Source organism: Alternaria novae-zelandiae, assembly GCF_023758075.1.
Source record: "Alternaria novae-zelandiae strain BMP 2774 chromosome Unknown scaffold_17, whole genome shotgun sequence".
Classification (NCBI taxonomy): domain Eukaryota; kingdom Fungi; phylum Ascomycota; class Dothideomycetes; order Pleosporales; family Pleosporaceae; genus Alternaria; species Alternaria novae-zelandiae.
The window spans coordinates 290622-310574 of record NW_026056977.1 but is presented as its reverse complement, the minus strand read 5'-3'; the positions used below and the strand labels follow the sequence as shown (position 1 = coordinate 310574).

The 19953-nt window shown below is 53.9% G+C and overlaps 5 protein-coding genes across 5 annotated transcripts; 2 read left to right on the top strand and 3 right to left on the bottom strand.

Moving 5' to 3' along the window:
• Positions 1-4628: 4628 nt before the first annotated feature.
• J4E88_007921 (uncharacterized protein) lies at positions 4629-6017 on the bottom strand (the record flags this gene model as incomplete). Its single annotated transcript, XM_049401535.1, has 1 exon — positions 4629-6017. One exon carries the CDS (start codon positions 6015-6017, stop codon positions 4629-4631), a length of 1389 nt encoding a protein of 462 aa, XP_049252608.1.
• Positions 6018-7281: 1264 nt separating this feature from the next.
• On the top strand, positions 7282-10372 carry J4E88_007920 (uncharacterized protein; the record flags this gene model as incomplete). The annotated part of the gene is made up of 3 exons (XM_049401534.1): positions 7282-7287; positions 7771-7935; positions 8006-10372. The coding sequence occupies 3 exons, from the start codon at positions 7282-7284 to the stop codon at positions 10370-10372; spliced, it is 2538 nt and encodes an 845-aa protein (XP_049252607.1).
• Positions 10373-11304: 932 nt separating this feature from the next.
• J4E88_007919 (uncharacterized protein) lies at positions 11305-12213 on the top strand (the record flags this gene model as incomplete). The annotated part of the gene is made up of 1 exon (XM_049401533.1): positions 11305-12213. The coding sequence occupies one exon, from the start codon at positions 11305-11307 to the stop codon at positions 12211-12213; it is 909 nt and encodes a 302-aa protein (XP_049252606.1).
• Positions 12214-14199: 1986 nt separating this feature from the next.
• Positions 14200-15447, bottom strand: J4E88_007918 (uncharacterized protein; the record flags this gene model as incomplete). Its single annotated transcript, XM_049401532.1, has 3 exons — positions 14200-14883; positions 14960-15197; positions 15260-15447. 3 exons carry the CDS (start codon positions 15445-15447, stop codon positions 14200-14202), a joined length of 1110 nt encoding a protein of 369 aa, XP_049252605.1.
• Positions 15448-15943: 496 nt separating this feature from the next.
• On the bottom strand, positions 15944-17040 carry J4E88_007917 (uncharacterized protein; the record flags this gene model as incomplete). Its single annotated transcript, XM_049401531.1, has 2 exons — positions 15944-16808; positions 16868-17040. The coding sequence occupies 2 exons, from the start codon at positions 17038-17040 to the stop codon at positions 15944-15946; spliced, it is 1038 nt and encodes a 345-aa protein (XP_049252604.1).
• Positions 17041-19953: the final 2913 nt, after the last annotated feature.

The following is a 19953-nucleotide window of genomic DNA, read 5'->3' as shown; positions in this document are numbered from 1 at the left end:
TCAGCCTTATGGGCTGCAGGGCGCTGCTCGGCTGTTGCCCGACCGTTCCAACGTGCTTCGGCCGGGGAGACGACTTGCGCGTATCCCGATTAGTACACTATGGTGTTGGATTGAATTGCATGGGGAAAGATGACAGTAGCCAAAGGGCGAATGTTCTTGCACGACCAGCATGAAATTTGATTCTGAGCATCGTGCTCTGAAGACAAGCTAATGTGAAATCGCTAATACAAAACCGAAAAGTTGACAAGGAAAATTGCATGTATGACCCCAGTCGTACGAACCGGCGTAGGCGTAGAGATGACAAAAGATGAGACTGACTGCGAGGTCCTTCCGCGGCTGTAGCAGCCATCAGACTTCGACCAATGAAATAAGTGACGTGAATGAAACGACTGTTATACAGATGACGAGTTAGGAAAGTGAGAATACAAGCACCTACAACAAGTATGGAGATGCGCGATGACCTCATTAAGGGAGGGCCGGGCCCATCTTGACAGTTATAAACCGCCGGACCTGCAGCATTGTGCGCAAGGCTTGTATCGTGGCGTCAGCACAGTCGAAAGGAACCGAGACTGCCGCTCTGACTGCATATAGCGCAAAGCACTTCCTCATCCAAGCTGAAGCCTGCAATGCCTCATCTGAAGAGGAGTGCGGTGCGGACCATGACGCCGCTGCGCCTACAAGAGCTACCCAGAGGAAAGCGCCAGATAGGTCGAATCCCCAGCAAGTTTGGACCTCTGATTTGGCGAGAGCAGAATGTAGGGCTGCAAGGAGAGTAACGCTTTCGGAGCTAGAGCCAGATATGCTTGCGTGCATGATATTTGCCGAATCCGCAAGTGTTGCACCATGAACTACCGATCTACAGTAGATCAGAGCAGCAATACGACAGCTCTCGTAGATCCAGTCAGGCTGTGTATCGTATTCTGCAGAGGGCAGTAGAAGCAGATCGGAATATATGTCTTGTAGTTCTGCGTCGCATGTCGCTATCTGGCCGCTTGAAATCATATGAGGGTCACCTTTGTGCGTCCATCTTGCCAGGAAGATGTAGGTACACCTCTGCATCTTTCGGATGATGTCGTTGGTAGTTGTTGAGCCGTTGTGGTATAGAGGGGGTATGTGCTCCTGGGAGGCTAATAGCGGCGAGATCGGACTGTTGTGACCGACCCAGGCTTCAGAAGACGATCGTGGTGTGAGTTCCGCCGACTCGTTCTGCCCGCGACAGACGGCACAAGTGAGCATGACCCTTGGCCGAATTAGTGGATAGCAAAAATTGAGCAAGTAGAACTTACAAGGTCATGAACGTCGCAATGTTCGGGCCTAGCCCGTCTCGTCGACTCCTTACACAGGTCACCAAGCCATCCTGATGTACTCCAAAAGCATCTTTTTCAGGGCTACCGATTTCGCTGATAAGCATATGGAGTATGCTGAGGATGGTGGTATCATCAGTGTCCAGTCGGCCATGAAACAGCCCCAGCATCCTGGTCCTCGCATATACAGTAAGATCACTGTCGTATAGTAGGCCGTCGTCGAGATCTTGATAGACCAGTGTCGCGTGTACGTGGCTAAGGAACGAAAGATGATTGCCGCAAACGTATTGCATCCACGCTTGATCTGCTGCCATCAGTGAGTGTTTGATGTAGAGAAAGAAAGAGACAAACCGTAACAGTAGAAAGTGGTAGTGCTAATCCATTCACGCTTCAAATCTTCCAACAGCTCATGCCGCGGAGCGTTACCCCCGGGGAAAGGGTACCCAGGAGCCTCATCGAAGGCTCGGGTCTGGCCATGAGGGGATGCTTCGGTGATTGCGGAATGTATCCGAGCGGCAAGCACTCGCACGGGGTGGGTAGATGGTGATGGTATTTGAATGCCATGCGCATCTTGTTCCCACCCACTGCCATGATGTCTTGAGGAAGTGGCTGCCTGTAAAGCACTTGTTTGTGATATGCTGCTCGTACTGGCTGTCGCTGGGCTAGGTGTGCGTGTCGTGACATTTGGTGTGCTACTGCCTTCTCGACTGCCAGCTGTGTCCGTAGGTGACAAGGTTTCGCGGTGTGTGTACATGACGTGCGACCGCACTTTTCTCATGATCTCCACCTCCTTGAAATCATCCGGGTGGCTGGCGACGACAAACTGGAATGGAGGTCCAGGTGCAAGGGGTGGTTGGCGTTGGCGTCCGACGCGTCTCTTGGATGCCTTTTGATCGCTGGATGAGGCCATGTCGAAAGTGCGATGCGAAGTTGTAGGCGGTTCGAGAGCTGTGGAAAGAATCGAGTTGATGCTGCTTGAGACATTATGTATCGCGAACGATCTTAGGTCATAAGTAGAGGGATGTGTACGCAGTCGACAGATAACGTAAGATCCAGGTACCGTATGCGATGCTTCAGATCAGTGCTAACCTACCTTGAAGCCACATGCCACAGCCACACTGGGACACACCAAAGGGACTCCAGTGCCGAACTGATCTCGGCTGTCCCCATACAACTGTGGATGGAGGTCCATGTTTCATGAACCATACCCAACCCAAAATAGGCCAGTATCGAGGATCAAAAGTGGATCTCGCAGCGTACAACGTGGACATTCTCTTTGCAGTGTGATCTTGATCAACTGTACGTCGCGCACGCCGGTATGACTACCCTGCCACAGTACATACCGAATCGATGTCAGGCAGTGGAGCATAGTCGCTTTTCCTAGCGAATGCGGTCACCGCCCATCGTCCCGTACGAAATCCGATGTGCGCCACAAGCTCCCTGGCCCGCAGAACGTTGCGGGAGGGAAGGAGTAGCCTCAACGTAGTGTGTGGCTGATGCGTGCAGCACCATCATCAACGACCGAGCGCCGGGAACGTGGACATGCCTGCTACGGCATACAGACCGCTACAACATCTCTTGATGATGCCAAGAGTTTCTACCGAGGCGTACTGCAACGAAGTGAGACAGACCCGCGAGGGAGAGTTAGATAGGTCTCCAGATACTCACATGGGTATTTCATGCTAGTTTGGAGCAGCCAGACCGATTTCCTTACGCCCGCACACTCCGACACGCGCGATTTGAACCACGAAGATACGGCCAAGTTGTGCGTGAACGGCGTTGGCATGCTTGTAGATAATAGACCCATTTTCCCAGTTTAGTCTTAGTGTCCATCCACCCCGGTTGCTGCATATAAGCTGCAGGTGCACGCGATGAGAAATGCACAGCTTCCGGTCATTGGATCGCTTTGAGATTTTGAGACCGCCTGTCCAGTTGCATCAGCCCGTTGTAATTGTAAGCTCAGACTGAGATTCGCAGAGACATTGGTCCGTCGAATGCGTCATAGTGTATGCAGGGGTAGGTATCCGCTGCTACACTATCAACTAGGCGCGTCTGCCGTGCCCGTATCGTTCAAAAGCAACGCTCTGAACATTGCGATCTTGCATGCAAGATGCTGCATGCTGCACACTGCATCGGAAATCGCGAAGTCTTGAGGAACGGGGCTGTGAGGCAGCGCACATGACGATTTGCTGCCCAGAAAAGTAGATATAGTCGATCACTTCTTCTTCAGTTGATGTGAAGCGCGAGTTTCCATTCACGAGAATTGCATTCGCCCGCGTTTGCTCGGGGTTGCCGTCGCTCTTTTGCTTTGTTGATACATGAGAGCTGTAAGCAGCAATGCCTCGGTAGGTAGTTAGGACGAGTCGTTAACGGCACGAAGCGTCTTGTGGAGATGTGCTACGTTCTTGCTAGTATTACCAACGGCGTAGTAATCGCGATGAAGTATATGGAGAACCGAAAGACGCTTCGTTAGTGTTCATAGCGTGTACAGCTGCGAGCCATAAGTAGCCCGCCCTCGATCGCCTGAAGCTCTGTTAGGGATCGTGAGCAGCATATCGACAGTTTTTCCCAGGTACCATCATGGACGTACCTACGAGTCTTCATCCACATACGCTATCACGCATTGAACACCCATGTCTTCAGAGGCGAACGCCACGATGACTGCATGACGATCACCAGGCGGTGTGGAGCAGAAGCACTTGGCAGAGGAGGATGGCTATTCTTGCTGAATAAAATTTTCGTGTTGTCTCGATCAGAGCTCGTGTTGCTGTGATGTTAGAGTTGTGAGAGCGCTCTCAGACCATTGAGTGTGGTGTTGGAGGGGAAGAGCGCACCTGCATCCCGGACTGCCTGGTAGCGCCATTGGCAACGCACGGGCCACCGTGATTATGTCACATCAGAGCGAGCGAGCGAGGGCAGGAGCACATGAGGGCATTTACGCAGCGCAGACTTGGAGGGTTGCGGAAACCATCGTGGATATTTCCTGGCAACTTATATACTACGTCACATGTTGATCGTCGCCCAAGGGAAGCATGAAAGTGTAAGTCTAAAGCATGAGTATCGTACGCAGTGGAGTATAGGTAACAGAGCAGCTCATACCAGAGCTCGTTCCTGATCTGAGGGGAAGTTGTATCATCTTCCATGGCATTAAGCGAAGTTTAGTGACAGTAGGAAGTGTAGGAATACATGCGAGAACGCCGAAGAGTGACAGGACCACACCCGGCCGCAATTGTCCACGCCCTAGTCTTCCGTCTGTGTATAACAGTGCCGCTCACCTCCCGTGTGAGTGGAGCATTCTGTATTTCTAATCCTGCGAGAACACGCTTATGAAGTCTTGGATAGCGGATCCACATGATCGCCTTCGAAGGCAGCCTTGCTGGGATCGTTCCGTCTCATGATGCCCTCAACGGGCCCAAGTAGTCGCTGGAAGCCGTTCTTTCCGAGTGTTGCGACCTTGACCTCGGTCTTGCTGACGACTGAGGCAGCGCGAGGAGCATCGTTGAGCAAGGCTAGCTCACCGAAGTAGTCGCCCTTCTGGTATTGGTTGACGGCGCTATCTACGCCGCGCTTGAAGACCTGGGCTTCGCCAGACTCAAGCAGGAAGAAGGACTCGCCGACATCGCCTTCCTGGATGATGGTTGTGCCAGGGGGGTATTTCTTGGTTTCGAGAGCGTCGGCGATCTTGGAGCGCTCGTAAGGAGTCAGGGTAGACAGCAGAGGAACCTCTTCCAGGAATCCTTCGTACATGCGGCGGCGCTGGAAAGCACTGTCCATGAGGATACGGCGGAAGGTGATGCGATCCAGTGCCCAGAGTGTAGACGACTCCGTCGAGGTGACTGTTGCAGCACGCGGGGCGTTGTACATGAGTGCTAGCTCACCAAAGGAACCACCTGGTCCGACGGAGCCTACTTTATCGCCAACGCCATCCATGCCAGCCTCGACCTTGCCTGACTTGTTGACGTAGATATCGAAGGCGCCCTTTTCGACGACGTAGAAGTAGTCTCCGACGTCGCCTTGTGAGATGACCTTTATGCCTTTTGTGGGTATCGGCTTCTCGTGCAGCGCGCCGAGGACCATTGCCGACTGGTCGTCGTCGAGATGTGAAAAGAGGAAGTTGCCGGAGACGGCTGACTTGAGGCGCGATAGCTGGTCCTGCGTCTTCTGGTGGAAGGGCGGGGTGAAGTTGTCGGCGGCGCTGGAGGCGGGGTTGAGAGACTCGGCGGAGACGGAGGTGCGCCTGTTGGTGTTGTAGTTGCTGGGGAAGTTCTGGCCCTCGCCTGACAGAGGCGGCATCTGGGTGATGTTGTTCTTGGAGGAGCCGCCAAAGCCGCCAAAATCGCCGAATGCGCTCGCACCCGCGTCGTTGTTGTTGGTGGAGCGGGACCGGTTGAAGTCGATAGCTCCAAAGGTCGAGGCCGTGGGCGACGTCATGGTGTCGTTCTCCTCCTCCTCTTCGAGGCGCTGCATGGTGGATTTGGTGAAGCCGCTGCCGGCGCTGGGCGAGGTGCTGAAGGGGTTGTTGCCGGGGAACGAGTTCTCGGCACGGCCCTGGGGACTGGAGTGCTGTTGCGACAGCAGGTATTCGGTGCGCTGCGACTCGAGACGGCGATTAAAGAAGTTGGCGCAGAACTGCAGGATGTCGTGGGGCTTGTGCGAGAGGATTTCGCGGTCGAGCGTGGCGATCTCGTTGGAGTAGTCGGGAGGGAGGGACATGAGGGCGGTGGTGGTGAGGGGTCAAGCGCAGCTCTTTGACGTCGGTCGCGAGACGTGCAGGGATGGAGGCAGTTGTGCTGCGAGGGCCCGCGAGAACGTAGCGTCAGCGCGAGAGCGGATGCGTGAATGGGGGGCGCAATGGCAGGCTGCACCGTAGGGGACTGGCAGCAGCAGGAGCGCGGTGAGGATGCGCAGGAGAGGGGGCGTGTGCGGGAGGAGCGATCACGGGTGTGGGATGGCGGGCAGGGCAGTCACTGGTAAGGATCGAGGCAAGCTTTCCTGGGGCTTATTATCTTCCAGAAGGCCTCTAGAATCCCTCGCACGCTGTAGGCTCCCAGCTCCCACGGTGACATTTACGCGACGGCTGCCAGCTCTCGCCGCCGCAATTGGTGTGACTCCCACGCCCACTGAGCTCCTCTAGCACCAGGGCAAGACAGCTGCGATAGCTGTCATAGCTGCTCAAGCCGTGCTTTAGCTCCCGCTGCCTGGCCTGCGCAGACTGGAGCTTGCACTAACATATCCCACACTTGAGTCGTGAACGATCAAGCTGAGACATTGTGTCGACAGGCGCGGCTCCGAGCTTTGATTGTCTTAAATCACATTGTCGAGTTCTTGTCGCCTAGCGAGATTCAGGATGGTGTTGTGGTGTCGCATTGACTCTCACGTCATCAAGTCGCGCATTCATGGTGCCCATCAGACACCGCACCACAAACTGCAAGACCGCATGGGTGAACAGCATCGGGAAGGTCTCTTGCAACAGCAACTCTATATCAAACGCAGTCTCCTTCACAGCTTGTGCAATAGGATTCAGTTGCTCAGCGGCGCACGGCATGGGAGGCGCAACCTTGCAATTGGCGGTGAGCCACACATTCAACATGGGCACCGATGCGGTGAATCCATCAACATGTTGAGACGCGGTGCAGGAAAGACACGAAAACTCTGATCAAGAGGCGTTCCAGACGGTATTTGAGATAAGGCGACGACACAACCATCGAGTGGTACCCAACATAGGTTACTGTAGGTAGCAGCAGCTCACGTGCGACCCCGGAATCCGCCCAGATATCCCGACAGGTCCAGGACATGGCGATGACGCACAAAGCCGGCCATGGGAGGCGCACAGGCACGCGGCGCAAAACTGGAGGGGCCGTCGTGTCGCTCGGCCTGCGAGATGAGGCGGCTGGATACGAATTGCATGCGCAGCACAATTCGACTGTGCACGGTGGCCTGAGAATTGTGAAGAGTCGCAGCAATTGAGCACGTCGCCATGGAGGTTTCGTCATTGCACATGCTCGCCGTCGGTCCCGCGTGTTCCAGGGCTCGCGCGATGAACGGCATCCCGCCAAGCTTTCCTGCAGCTGGCGGCGCCGTCTCTAATCTTGCAGACTCAGCGCCTTGTCGCGACCAGACCGCCAGCCTCGCCAATTCCGCATCTACAAGGCATATCTGTCGCGCTCCTGACTCTGTGTTTGTGTCTGCATTGAAATCGCTGCTGTTTGTCGCGCGAAAACAGTCGCAAGCTCCATCTTCCCCAAACTGTCCGAGCGCGCACTCAAGCCGCAAGCTAGCTCGCTCCACCCAACGCAGCTCCTGATCCTGACTTACCAACCACCTCCACACCTCTCCTCCCTGCGCCCAAGACAGGTCTTACTCCCTCCTCCCAACTCTGCAATCCCTGATCCACGTCCATCGCTGCGCTGATATGGGCAAATATACTTTCACCTGGTACGTTCGCGCCTGCCTCACGCCCGCCTAGGCACCTTCCGCGCCCAACTGCTTACACGCGCACAGGGAACACTCGGCCAATGAGGTCTACGTGACTGGCACCTTCGATGACTGGCGGAAGACGGTCAAGCTCGAGAACGAGGATGGCATCTTCAAGAAGACTGTCGAGCTGCCCAAGACCCACACTCAGTACAAGGTGCGCACCTCTCCCGTCGCATACCGTCGGCTTCCCCGTTTGCGCAGACTCTGCTAACACTCTACCACAGTTCGTCGTAAACGGCAACTGGTGTACCAACGACAGCGCGCGCAAGGAAGACGACGGCCACGGTATCATCAACAACGTCCTCCTGCCCGAAGACATCGTCGACGAGGAGCCCGTCAACACCATGTCCTCTGCCGCGCCCGAGTCCACAACCGCTGCGCTAGCCGGCGCTGTGCCCAAAGAGAGTGAGAAGGACGCCAAGTCCAACTCTCCTGTGCCTGGCGCCTTCCCCGAGACACCGTACGCAGAGACACCTGGCAGCGAACCGCAGACCTTCAACGTCGCGCCCATTCCCGCTACCTCTGGCCTCGGCAACCCCATCAAGCTTGCGCCTGGCGAGCCCGTTCCCGAAGCGAGCACTCTCACAGACAACACTGTAGACTCGACTGTCAAGCATGACAAGGAACCCGAGCAAGAGGCTTCTGCATTCGGTATTGCGCCCATCCCCGCTACTGCTGGCGCTGGCAACCCCATCCACCTTGCGCCTGGCGAGACGGTGCCCGACGCCAGTACCTTGACCTCCAACACCGTCGACAGCACAGTCAAGACAGACCCCTCTTCTTACGAGAAGTCCGATGCTCTCCCTCCCCTTGCCTTCACTCCCCAGGCTGAGCGCGACGCCAAGGGTGGCATGTTCGGTATCCCTCCTGTCATGGGTAACATGATCCCAGAATCGAGCCTCCCTATGGGCGCTGATGCCAAGGTCGAGGAGGACACCGGCGTTACGTTCCAATCCTCTGCTCCTCACAGCACAACCGCCGATCTCGCCGCCCAAGTTCCCCTAGAGCCTCGCGGTGTCCCCGAAACTGTCACCGAAAGCCAACAGGAGGCTCATGTCGATCCCGAGGCATCTGCCAACCCAGAGGCTGTCATGGACAAGAAGGAGATGGAGCAAGAGCTGAAGGAGACCGTCTCTGAGGCGCCCGCAGCTAGCGGAGACGCTGGTTTGAGCGACACAGCTAAAGCTGCCGCCGCCACTGCTGCCGCTGGCGCGACTGCTGGTGCGGGTCTCTTCACTGCGGCTGTCTACTCTGCCAAGGAGAAGGCTGCTGAGGCTACTGGCATGAACGAGCCCAGCACCTCCACTGCCGATGAGGTTCCGTCCATTGTTGCCGAGAGCCAGAACACAGCACATGCGGAGCCCGAGGCCGCAGCCAGCCCTGAGGCTGTTGCTGAGAAGTCCGCCATGGAGCAGGAACTTCTTAGCGAGGTACCCAAGACCAACGAGACTGGTCTTCCGGCTCCCGCCATTGCCATCCCAGCCGTCGTCTCTGAGAGCCAAAAGGAGGCACACGCAAGTCCTGAAGCAGCATCCAGCCCCGAGGTTGTCGCAGAGAAGACTGCCATGGAGTCTGAGCTGTTGCGCGAGGTCCCCAAGACCAACGAGGCCGGCGAGCCAGCCCCCGCCGTTTCCGCTGCCACAGCCACTACTGCTCCTGCTGCTACTTCTGAGACCGTCTCCAGCGACGTACCCGAGGTTGTCGCTGACAGCCAACATGAGGCACACGCTAGCCCCGAAGCCGCTGCCAACAGTGAGGCCGTAGCAGAGAAGTCGGCTGTCGAGTCTGAGCTACTGGACAAGCTCCCAAGATCTGAGGAATCTGGTGAGCCTGCTCCTGTACTGACTGCTGCAACCACCGAGACCGCACCTGCTGAGACCACACCTGCTGCTGCGACTGCCGCGGGAGCTGCGGTTGCTGCGACCGCTGTTGCCGGCGCAACTGCTGCTGTCGTAGCCGGCACTACCAGGGAATCAGTCAACGAGTCCGTTGCTCGTGATGTTCCGGATGTCGTCGCCGAGAGCCAGAAGGAGGCACACGTCAGTCCCGAGGCCGCTACCAATGCTGAGGCTGTCAGCGAGAAGCGGGCTATGGAGACTGAACTTCTTCAAGAAGTGAAGTCAACTGAGGCTACCGGCGAGCCAGCTCCCAGTGCTGCTGTTGTAGGAAGCCAAAATGCTGCCGGTCTCTCCGATGAGGCCCTTGTCGACACTAAGCCACTCAAGTCCTCCAGCGAGCCCAACCTACTCAACGCGCCCGCATCGGAGCCTGCTCAGCCGCCAACCTCCAAGCCCATCGACTCTACTACCGAAGTCGCATTCAACAAGCAGGAGCCAACTACCACCGAGCAGACCCAGCCGACTGTCACCACCGGCGTAGAGACAACCAAGACCGAGGCCACTAGCTCTGCCCCAGCCGCACAGCTGGCCCCAGAGAGCCCCGCCAAGAACCTCAGGAAAGACTCGGACGTCTCTCCCAAGGGCACTCCAGGCAGCCAGAGCATCGCTTCCGGTGCTGACGATAAGAAGAAGAAGCGCCGCTCTTTCTTCGGCAAGATCAAGGACAAGCTATCCAGCAAGGACAAGAACTAGATGTTTCATCTGTCTTTTCTCGGTACTCTCAGGCCATCTTCATCCATCACGAGGGTTTTTGGAGCTTGGTAATACCCGGGGTTCATGCGCTGTGCTTTCTTACTCTTCCCCTTCATCGTTCGCCACGGAGTTTGTGCTTTTGGTCTATACCATTTTCCTTCCTGTGTCTGACATGTTCCATAGCAATCTGTTGCGTCATTTCTGTTCATATGCATCTCGAGACGTAAGAGAACGTGGGTAGACGGAAGAGATTGCACTCATAGTATACCTGGGTTGCTCGAAATAAGTTGGCCACCGATGTCGAAACGTGGGGTATTGGCATGCCAGCGGGATTGTATTTAATTTGCTAATGACGATGCGTTAGATTCGCTTCACACTAATCTCATCTCAAAACCTCGACCGCCCGTCACATTCATCATCAACTATTGACTTTCACAATGGACGAACGATCATCGATGTGGTAGCATCACTCGTCCACAGCCCGTCACTATCGAGCACATGAATTCACTATACGCGATGTTCGTATCGCACTGTGCACATACCATGGCGCCTTCCTCCGTCTATAGAACTTGCCTCCCATAAACATCCATACGATTCTAACGTACCACACACAGGAACAACAACCCACAGTAACTACACGGCTCTACTACTTTAACAACGTCAAAGACTCAGTTTCGAACATATCGAAACAAAGACTAAAGTAGACACCTTCCACCAACTCAACACAACAATCACGGCCGCTCAACGCTATGTCGTTCTACGGTTTTGCTCATGGCGCCGACCGCCATGACACAGGCTGCACTCTTCAGCAGTTACCTCAACCACGCAACATTTCCCGTCACATTCGCAATCACAGCGAAGGCTCCCAATACCGACCCACGCACCATGCCAGAGTTCGCTCTCGTTATGGAGCTGCAACGGAATTAACGCAAATGATCGATGACCATGCGGCAACATGGCAATCTCTTATCGCACCTGCTCAGAACAATCGGCCAGCTAGTCAGGGCACTATGATCGTCGATTGGGATGGTAATATGAAACCGATCGTTCACTACCGAAGGAAGTCACAGGAGGAGCAGGACCTCGTGGCACTGAATCGATCATCGGCACAGCCTCTGCCTTTGTCAATCCGACGCGGTGTCCAGAACATGGATCCAATCATGATGGCACATGAGCAGAAGCCACTGCCATCGCTACCCACCGACAGACAAACGCGTCTTCACTCTCACATTCGGACATCCGAGGAAAGTGATCGCACGTCCTCGGAATCACTCTCCTCTCATAATTCTTCGCGCCACGACTCTGTCATTTCCGATGACCAGCCTTCACCCCGCCGCCGCCTCGACCTGCATGTCCGGACATCTCAGAAAGTCCCTACGACCCCAGCCCCCTCATCGTCAAAAACACCCATCTACGAACAACACAAGTGTATCAATATGGTAAACGGGATAGCAACCTACTTTCCCTCTCGCGTCTCACAAATCAGCGGTGTGTCTCGCCCGGGCTATGTCAAAGGCTATGACAATGACACCAAGATCCGATACGAGACCGATGGCCAGTCCTTCTACGCACACCGCAGTGCTGAGCAATTATTCTCACCCATATCCGACCACTTTAACGTGGATGAGGATCAGTATAGCCAAGAAGGCGAGCCGCACGTTGAAGATCAAGGGATCACTGCTTTACCGGCTAAACAAGTAAAGAGGAGGAGTAGTGTTACTAAGCTCGTGGAGAAGGTACTCTCCAAACTTGACGGGCTGGGGCTGACGAAGAAGCTCAAGGATGAACGGAAGAGCAACAAGAAGAAGCAAAGTTGGCGGGAGCATGGGTATCATGATTGACAATTAAAAAATGGATTTGAAAATGTACTTTCAGGATCGACTCTGCTAGCAGTGATGTTTGATTAGCTAACAGGGAAACAGGATGGTGTTGAGTGAGTATGCGTGGGAGTGAGTGGAATTGACTCATTGTGGCTTGAGATGGCTGCGCCGAGGATAGCTTGGCACGTGACCTGGTGGTCGCCAATACTCCCTGGGCCAGTAAGTCGACTAATTTGCCTATATAAGATTCGAATGCCTGGATGCATCAATTGGCCAGAGCAAAGCCGATCGCATTCGCGCCTTCATACGAGACGTACTATCCTTCTTTCTCAGCCGAGAGCCACCTATCTCTTCTCCACACCCCCTTCGCAACAAACAACTACACAGACAACCTCAGAGATGACATCGGAAGCGCGGACAGCGTTTCCTTGCAACGCATGTTCTCTTTCTTTCACAAGCAGTGCGCTACAGCGTGCACACATGCATCAACCCTGGCAGTAAGATCATCCCGAGCATCTAGACACGGAAGTGGTCGGACTGACGTTCTGTGACAGTATCCACAATCTCAAAAGGCGCATTTCTGAACTTCCAGCTTTATCCGAGCAAGACTTTGGGATGCTAGAAGGTAAGAGCGAGGATGACACGCAACAACCGAGAAAGAACGACGATGCTCTGATACGGAGACCACGAGTAGTCTCACACACCGCCAGCGGAAGCGATGTTAACTCCAAACCACCGAGAGCAGATACACAAGAGGAATATTCCAATACTTCGTCCTCGACAAGATGTCTCTTCTGCCCCTCTTCCTCTCCCACTCCGATCACAAATCTAGACCACATGTCAACCCAGCACAGCCTTTTCGTACCCGCGCCTTCGCGACTCTACTCTTTAGAGTCTCTTCTCTCGTATCTGGCCGTTCTGGTTTACGAATACCACGAGTGTCTCTACTGTGGACAAGAAAAAGGAAGTGTAGATGCTGTGCAGACGCATATGCGGGACAAAGGGCACTGTATGATTGAGATGTCGGATTTAGTCAGGTTTTGGGACGCGGAGATGAAGGAGGGGGGTAGCGAGGGTTGGAATTACAAGATGGAGGCCAAGACGCATCTACCGTCTGGATTGGCCATTTACCCCCGGCGTAGCAATAGCGCAGATGATGTGTCATCAGAAGCTGCGAACCCCAGTTTCCCACGTTCGCAGCGCCGCGATTCAAGACACCGAAGATTAAATCCCGCGGCTACTTCCGCCGAGTCTTCACCCTCCCAACAGCCTCCTGCCACACAGTCGCAGCCCGGTCATCTATCTTCATACCATACCAGCAACGATCCCCACCGCAACCTCACTAGCACCCCGCGTAAGGCCAAAGGTCTGATCGGCCTATCCGACCAACAACTCCGCACTCTTCAGATAGTGGATAGGAGGAGGAAGAGCAGAGAGGAGAGTGCAAAAGCTAAAGGAAGGTATGCGTCTCAACAGCAGCCAGTCAAGACTATGTATTACAAGACCGAGAACCCTGTGTATCAGGCCGGATGATCAGATGGGGGATAGATGTATGGATTGTGATGATTCTACACGCAGTAGGTTGAGGACTACAATCGTGCTGGCAACTGCGTGGTGAAATGTTGAGTTGACCTAGGAGGCATTCGCTAAGGATACGAGGGTTGTGTGCAGTCGTTCGACATGTATGTAGACTGCAAGAGGTATGATCAAGAGCGATGTTGGAAGATCATGGTGTGTTGAAGGGTGCTAGGCTTACTTGTTCATTGAGTTGTTTCGTCTACCGTATGGCTGATCTGGGAGCTATTCACCAAATGTGTAGAGCAACATACATGTCGCCGTAAGCCTATGTAGTCGGCAACCAGACTCGTGATAAGCTATTTGAGTACTGAGAGTACGCTGAAGTAAGCAAAGCATACCCAGATGTCTACATCCCAAACCCAGCCCTCTTCACCCACAAGTAATCTCAAGCACCTAAAGCATCTTGAGGAGTGGCAGGAATACTCGTCTCTATACGTTTTTCCAGTCATACCACGATGTCAGATCCACACTTCCCACAGCCTTAGCACCACCTTCCTCCTTTACCATGTCATCCAGACCCTTCTCGAACCCCTCACCCGGCTCTTCAACCCCAGACACCTTGAGCTCCTCGCCACTCTCAGCATCTTCCGTGTAATCATCCTTAGTACCATCCTTCTCATCCAATACCCTCACACCAGGCATCCCCTCGATCAGCCCCTCCAGCAACGCATTCCCAGCACACACCTTCTTAATCCTACTGTCGTCATAATCGAACAACGGCGGCAGTACACGTTTATACACAAACGGCACATCGCCCTGCGGTACCGACGGCGTAGTCTTCTTCTTTCCCCTCTTTCTCTTCTTAGTCAACACCTTCTGCGCCATCTCATTCATCTGATCTTGACCGCCCTGGAAGCAGAAGTCGAACAAGGCGCGTGTCGGGGGAGGTACTTGGGCCCAATCTGGACATGCATTGCGTGCTTCGGCGAGGTACGTAGTCAGCTTCGCTCGGACATACTCGTTGCGTGCGTCGCCGCTGAGGACGATGAAATCGTCGGGATTGGATTTCAGCATGTGGACGAAGGCGAGCTGGTGTTTTTTGGGATGCGTGGGATCGAACTGGGCGCCGAGACTGGGGTGCTGGACGTATTCCATACAGGCTAGTGTGTAGGCCTGTAGAACGGCGTTAGTAAAGTGATATCTGCGGTCGCAATGTAGCCCAAGAGCCTAAGGTCTCGAGAAGACATACCGCCATCATGGGTGTGTCAGTCTTGTTGAGCAGTGACACCAGATTGACCAATAGCCGAACACGCATTTGCTTGAGGTAGCGGGAGAAGCACATATGACGATTGACGTTGGAAGTGAAGTAGGCGAGTATGGTTTGAACCGGCCATTCCGACATGGGGGTGAACGATTGCATCGCCCGCGCGATGGCGCCGCGTTGCTTGAGCTGACCGGCGAATGTCGCGCCTTCTGCGACATCAGCACTATGTAGTCGTTAGTATGAGCAAGTTTTTGACTGGACTTGGGGATAAGAAACAAGACTTACACTTCATAGGGAAAGTACTGTTGCTGCGTGGAAGGGGAGAGAATGGCGTTGAGCGGTAGCGTCTGCTGGGCGCGGAGGCCGTTAGGTACTCTGTCAGTCTTGCGGCGGAGAAGCTCTTCAAGCGCCGTCATATCTTCAGGTGTCAAGTTCTGCGATATCTTCTCGATATCTTCGGTGTTGTCGTCCATGTTGGTGGCGGAGTGTAAGCGGACAGTGTCGATCGCAGTGAAGAGGACGCGGAGAACGCACTGCGCGACTGACTAAAACCTTAGGATGGTAAATGACGTGATGGAGCAAACATTGCGCGGAGTCACGGGATAAAATTGGACAGAGTCCATCGGGAAAGCGGAGAACCCGGGCCACGCGGTTGTAAAATGCGACAACAAGCCTCAATATTAGATGGGTAGCGCGATAGAATGAATGTGAGATGAAGGTGAAAATGATCGAAGTAGACATAATGTACATGCAACTCTTTCAGCATATGTGCTTCGTTCGTGACCATGGCGGTTGAAATTGACTCTTAGCAAGCTAACCAGCGGACGAAATCTGCCCACCCAGTACCGTGAAGATCTACCGACAACCTAAATACCTATACCTACTGTCGCCGAGTATGTATCGACGCCAATTTTATCTCCAATAGTTTGTTACTTGTCCGAACAGGGTTGTAGAGAACCAAAATGCTGCTCAATCGAAGTTCAGTGTGACAACGTCACCCAAGCGGGAAAGATCGACCTCCGGCATAGTAAGGACATGCAAGACAGGTCGCGCTGGGCCCTCAACCGGTGTGACATCCATTCCGATGTCATTGGAAACCTTCAAGCCATCAAGACCATCAGCGATGTCGTCCACAACCAGGATGTCGACAGTCTCGTAGGTACGGAAACCCTGCATAGCCTTCAAGAGTCCCGTCAAGATGCGATAGTCGGCGGTGAAGGGTTGGTACTTGGTGACATCGAGCTCGATGACACTGGTAGGGCTGACGCCAGGAATACTATCCGGTTTGTCATCCTTGACTATGTGTTCAGCTTCGAAGAACTCCACGAGAGCCGGTCCAATCTGAGCCAGCTTCTGGTGGCGGACGTTGTCTGGATCGAAGTTGCTCTCAACCAGCTTCCAGGACTCGACTAGCTGGCGCATATCCTTTAGGATACCCTTGTTGCGGTTCTGCGTGCAGATATCGAAGTCTTGGGGGTTCTGTAGCAGCTCGTGAATGAAGCGCTCGCGATAGTGGGTGGGCTTGAAGCCGCGGTCTTGGATGCGCTTGTTTCCGTTCTCTTCAGCGCAGGCGAGCATGTAGATCTTCTGGACGTTCGTGGCCTTGTTCTCGTATTTGGCGTACGCGGCGAGGTAAAGGCGAGCGCGTGTCTGTCGAAAGTAGCTTGAGAAGCTGATGTTGTCGTTGCTGTTGCTGCAGAAGTAGGCCAAGGCGGTTTCAAAGCTCCATTGGCCCATCGGAACGCGGTTCTTGATGTTGTACTTCACTTCCCCGCGACGGAAAAGGACGCCTGCTAGGGTGGCGCCCATGTTGACTTGCATGGCGAGCGGATGACTAGCAGGAATCGTCAGCGCACTCTACGACCTTCTTCTGGGGAATGTGATAATGCTTACTCTTGGTAGGGGTACATGTTGTTGGCGCCATTCGCAGCGAGGATTTGGTCGAGCGTGATATTAGGATAGAGAGCTGGTGAAACCTTGATGAGTTTGCGGCGAAGTACCTCACGCAGAAGCTGGTACTCAGAAGGCTCGCCGACGCGTCTAACAAGGGCTGCAGGGTTAGACATCTTCAGAACTAGATATTGTAGGAAGCTAGCAGGGTGTGTTTGGGTGGAAAAGTGTAGCAGAGGATATGTATCTCCAAAAGATACAGGCTAGCGGGAACACCAGGGTAGAGAGATAGTAGGAAGGTGAGTGAGCGGGTAGTCGGCAGGTGAGAGCGTGGGTAACATAGTGACAGGAACACGGTAGCTGCCTATTTGCGCTGCCTTCACTTCGCTTAGCTGGGCAAAAAGAAAGGGCAAAAAAGAAGATACACCGGTGCTCTTTTCCTCCAGATCTTTATGTCTGAGGTGTATGTATTGTATTTGAGAACTCCGAAGAGTATTGAGGTAAGGTGGGGTTTAATACCCAGGTCCTGACTTGAGAGAGAAACACGTATTTCAGCTCCCAGGTCACCACTCAGCCCAAAGAATGCAACTCGGTGTTGCAAACTAAGGGCTGAGTGGTTGGACCTGGGCTCGAACGTGGATAGTCAGCGAGGTTTCTCATTTTGGGGGGGACACTTAACTAATGGTGTGTACCAACCTGCGACACGAGGCAGGCTTTACGGAATAATTGTATTACTCTCAAACGATAGCGATTATATACCCAAGATAAGTACAGATTTCTATATCCAGATGCAAATTCAATATCGCTGTATGGAGAAATGTGCGTGGTAAGCGGGCGCGACTCCGCTCTCACTCACTGCAAACGACCCACAATAGCGGTATCAGCGCGGCTGCCTGGTGTGAAGCGGGAGGCGCACAACCTGGCTTGAACAACTCTGTCCTGCAAGGTATGCGATGTTTCTCTATCGTTCGTCGCCATGTGACGCGCGACCAAGGCGTCGCTCCCGTGCTCTTGGAAAACAGTCGTGGGGCTCTCCTCAAACCTCGTCAAATGAAGATTGCCTCAGTGGCAGCCGAGCAGACACCATAGGCGACAGGTGCCATGTATGGGTCAGGTGAGGTTTGACGGAAAGGAATCGGACGCGGAAATTTGCATACGACGAGGCTAAGGGATGTGCGAATCCTGATAGGGAATTGAGAAAGCAGACCACTCATTTCGCAATGATTTGATGAAGACATAAAGGAATGAGACGATGCATGAGGTGAATAAATGATGATAGTGCATGCGACGACCTCTCAGAGTGACTTCCTTGGTGAGGCAGCGCGTATTATCACGGGCATTTAGACAATAGCAAGACAATAGAGAGACGCGACAGTAATGATATACACAAACTCTAGCATATACGGCAGGTGTGAATTGGATTCGCAAAATATTTGTGGGTGAGAGACACGAACGAGATAGAGATTCGCGATAGATGGAGTGGACGAGGAGGATGCGGTGAGGTTTGAAGCTCTGATGTTGTGAAGAGACGCGTCAAACTTCGCGCACTACGCCACTTTGGGAACGGCAGCCGACATCCTCCACGTGCACCTTCCACGAACACTTCAATCAACTTTACCATCACTGTTGTCATTACTATGGGAGCTACGTCTCGGTATAACGTGCTTCTGGAGGCTCTTCTGACTCTTCGAATTACTTCAGCTCCTTTGCAACCTTCGAGTGGCACCAGTCATCTGCTCCCTGTTCTCAAGCATACGCGTCAAGAGAGTCCTGCCGAATCCCATATTCCCGGCGACTAGTCTGGCAGGAGTAGCTAATGTATAGATCTGGGTCAATGAATCCGTTCTTATTGTCTGCAATGTACTGGTGGCCGAAAACTGCGGAATGACCGGCTTGAACGGCCAACCCGGCAGAGGCCACCTGAAGTTGCCACGCATGTGCGAATGAAGCTTACTCTGACAGATTGCAGGATCTTGATTGAAGCGTCAGCCAACATATCGTGGCGGTCGGCATGAATCCAACAGTGTCTGAAGCTCGTAAGTGCTGAGCTGGGCCATGAGACTTCGGGAAGGCCTGTGGGGGTCATGATGACGTATGTAGTCTAGCGTCTTAGCGCCCCTGTCGGCGCGTCTCCCAGCCTCCGTCTCCTCGACATCTCCCGACCGTCATCAAGTAGCTAGCGCGCTCGCGCTATGGCGTCTGACTTCTAGTGTTTTCGCAGCCAATACTATCTCATGACGCTCCCGTCTCGGACAATCGCTCTCCACCAGGCAATCGCATTTCCGGCATGTCAGGGGCAGCGCACACGCCGTCTCGCCCAAGCGGGAAGAGGATGAGTCGACTTTGAACCATAACCTCAACCATAGGCCGACTATGCCGTCTCTTTCGACCCCAAGGCGCGACTCAACCTACCGCAGAGATTTACCATCAGATCTTTGCGTGTGGCCAGGCCCCTCGAATAGCGATACATACATACTTATGCATACTAGGCCATGTTCTACCCCGATGTGCGCTTTCTGCGAAGCTCGAGAACTGTTCGTGATTTACATAACATTGCTGAACTACCAGACAGGCTTCTACAGTTTGTAGCGACAGTGCACGGCAGACATCATAATCAAATGGAAAATGTGGAAAGACTTGCGACGGCCAATGAGACTCAGTATGAATGGGTAGAGACCAGCCACCAAAATCTCACCCCCAGTATTCATCGCCACCAACACCGCCCACGCGTTCCACGATACCTCGTGTCATCTTTCGGTCGTGGGGAGATCCGCGTAGACCACATTTGGCATCAGCAATGTCCATCGTTAGTCATACTCGTTTGTTCCATGGATGTCTTTCCCACGATAGTCACGTATACGCCGCGCCCAAGCCAAGGTCAAGACTACCTGCCCTCTCAAAGCATGGACTATCGTCAGTTGGTGTCAACAGCCCTGACATGCAGGGTCTTTGTTGCTATCCTCGCGTTCGGGCAATGGACGGCGCGGGATTATTCTGGGCATCGAACCGCTGTAGCAAACTCGTGGCTGCTTGGCCAACTTATGACGGGATGCCTTGTATCGTACTACGAAGTATAAGAGCAGCAATCC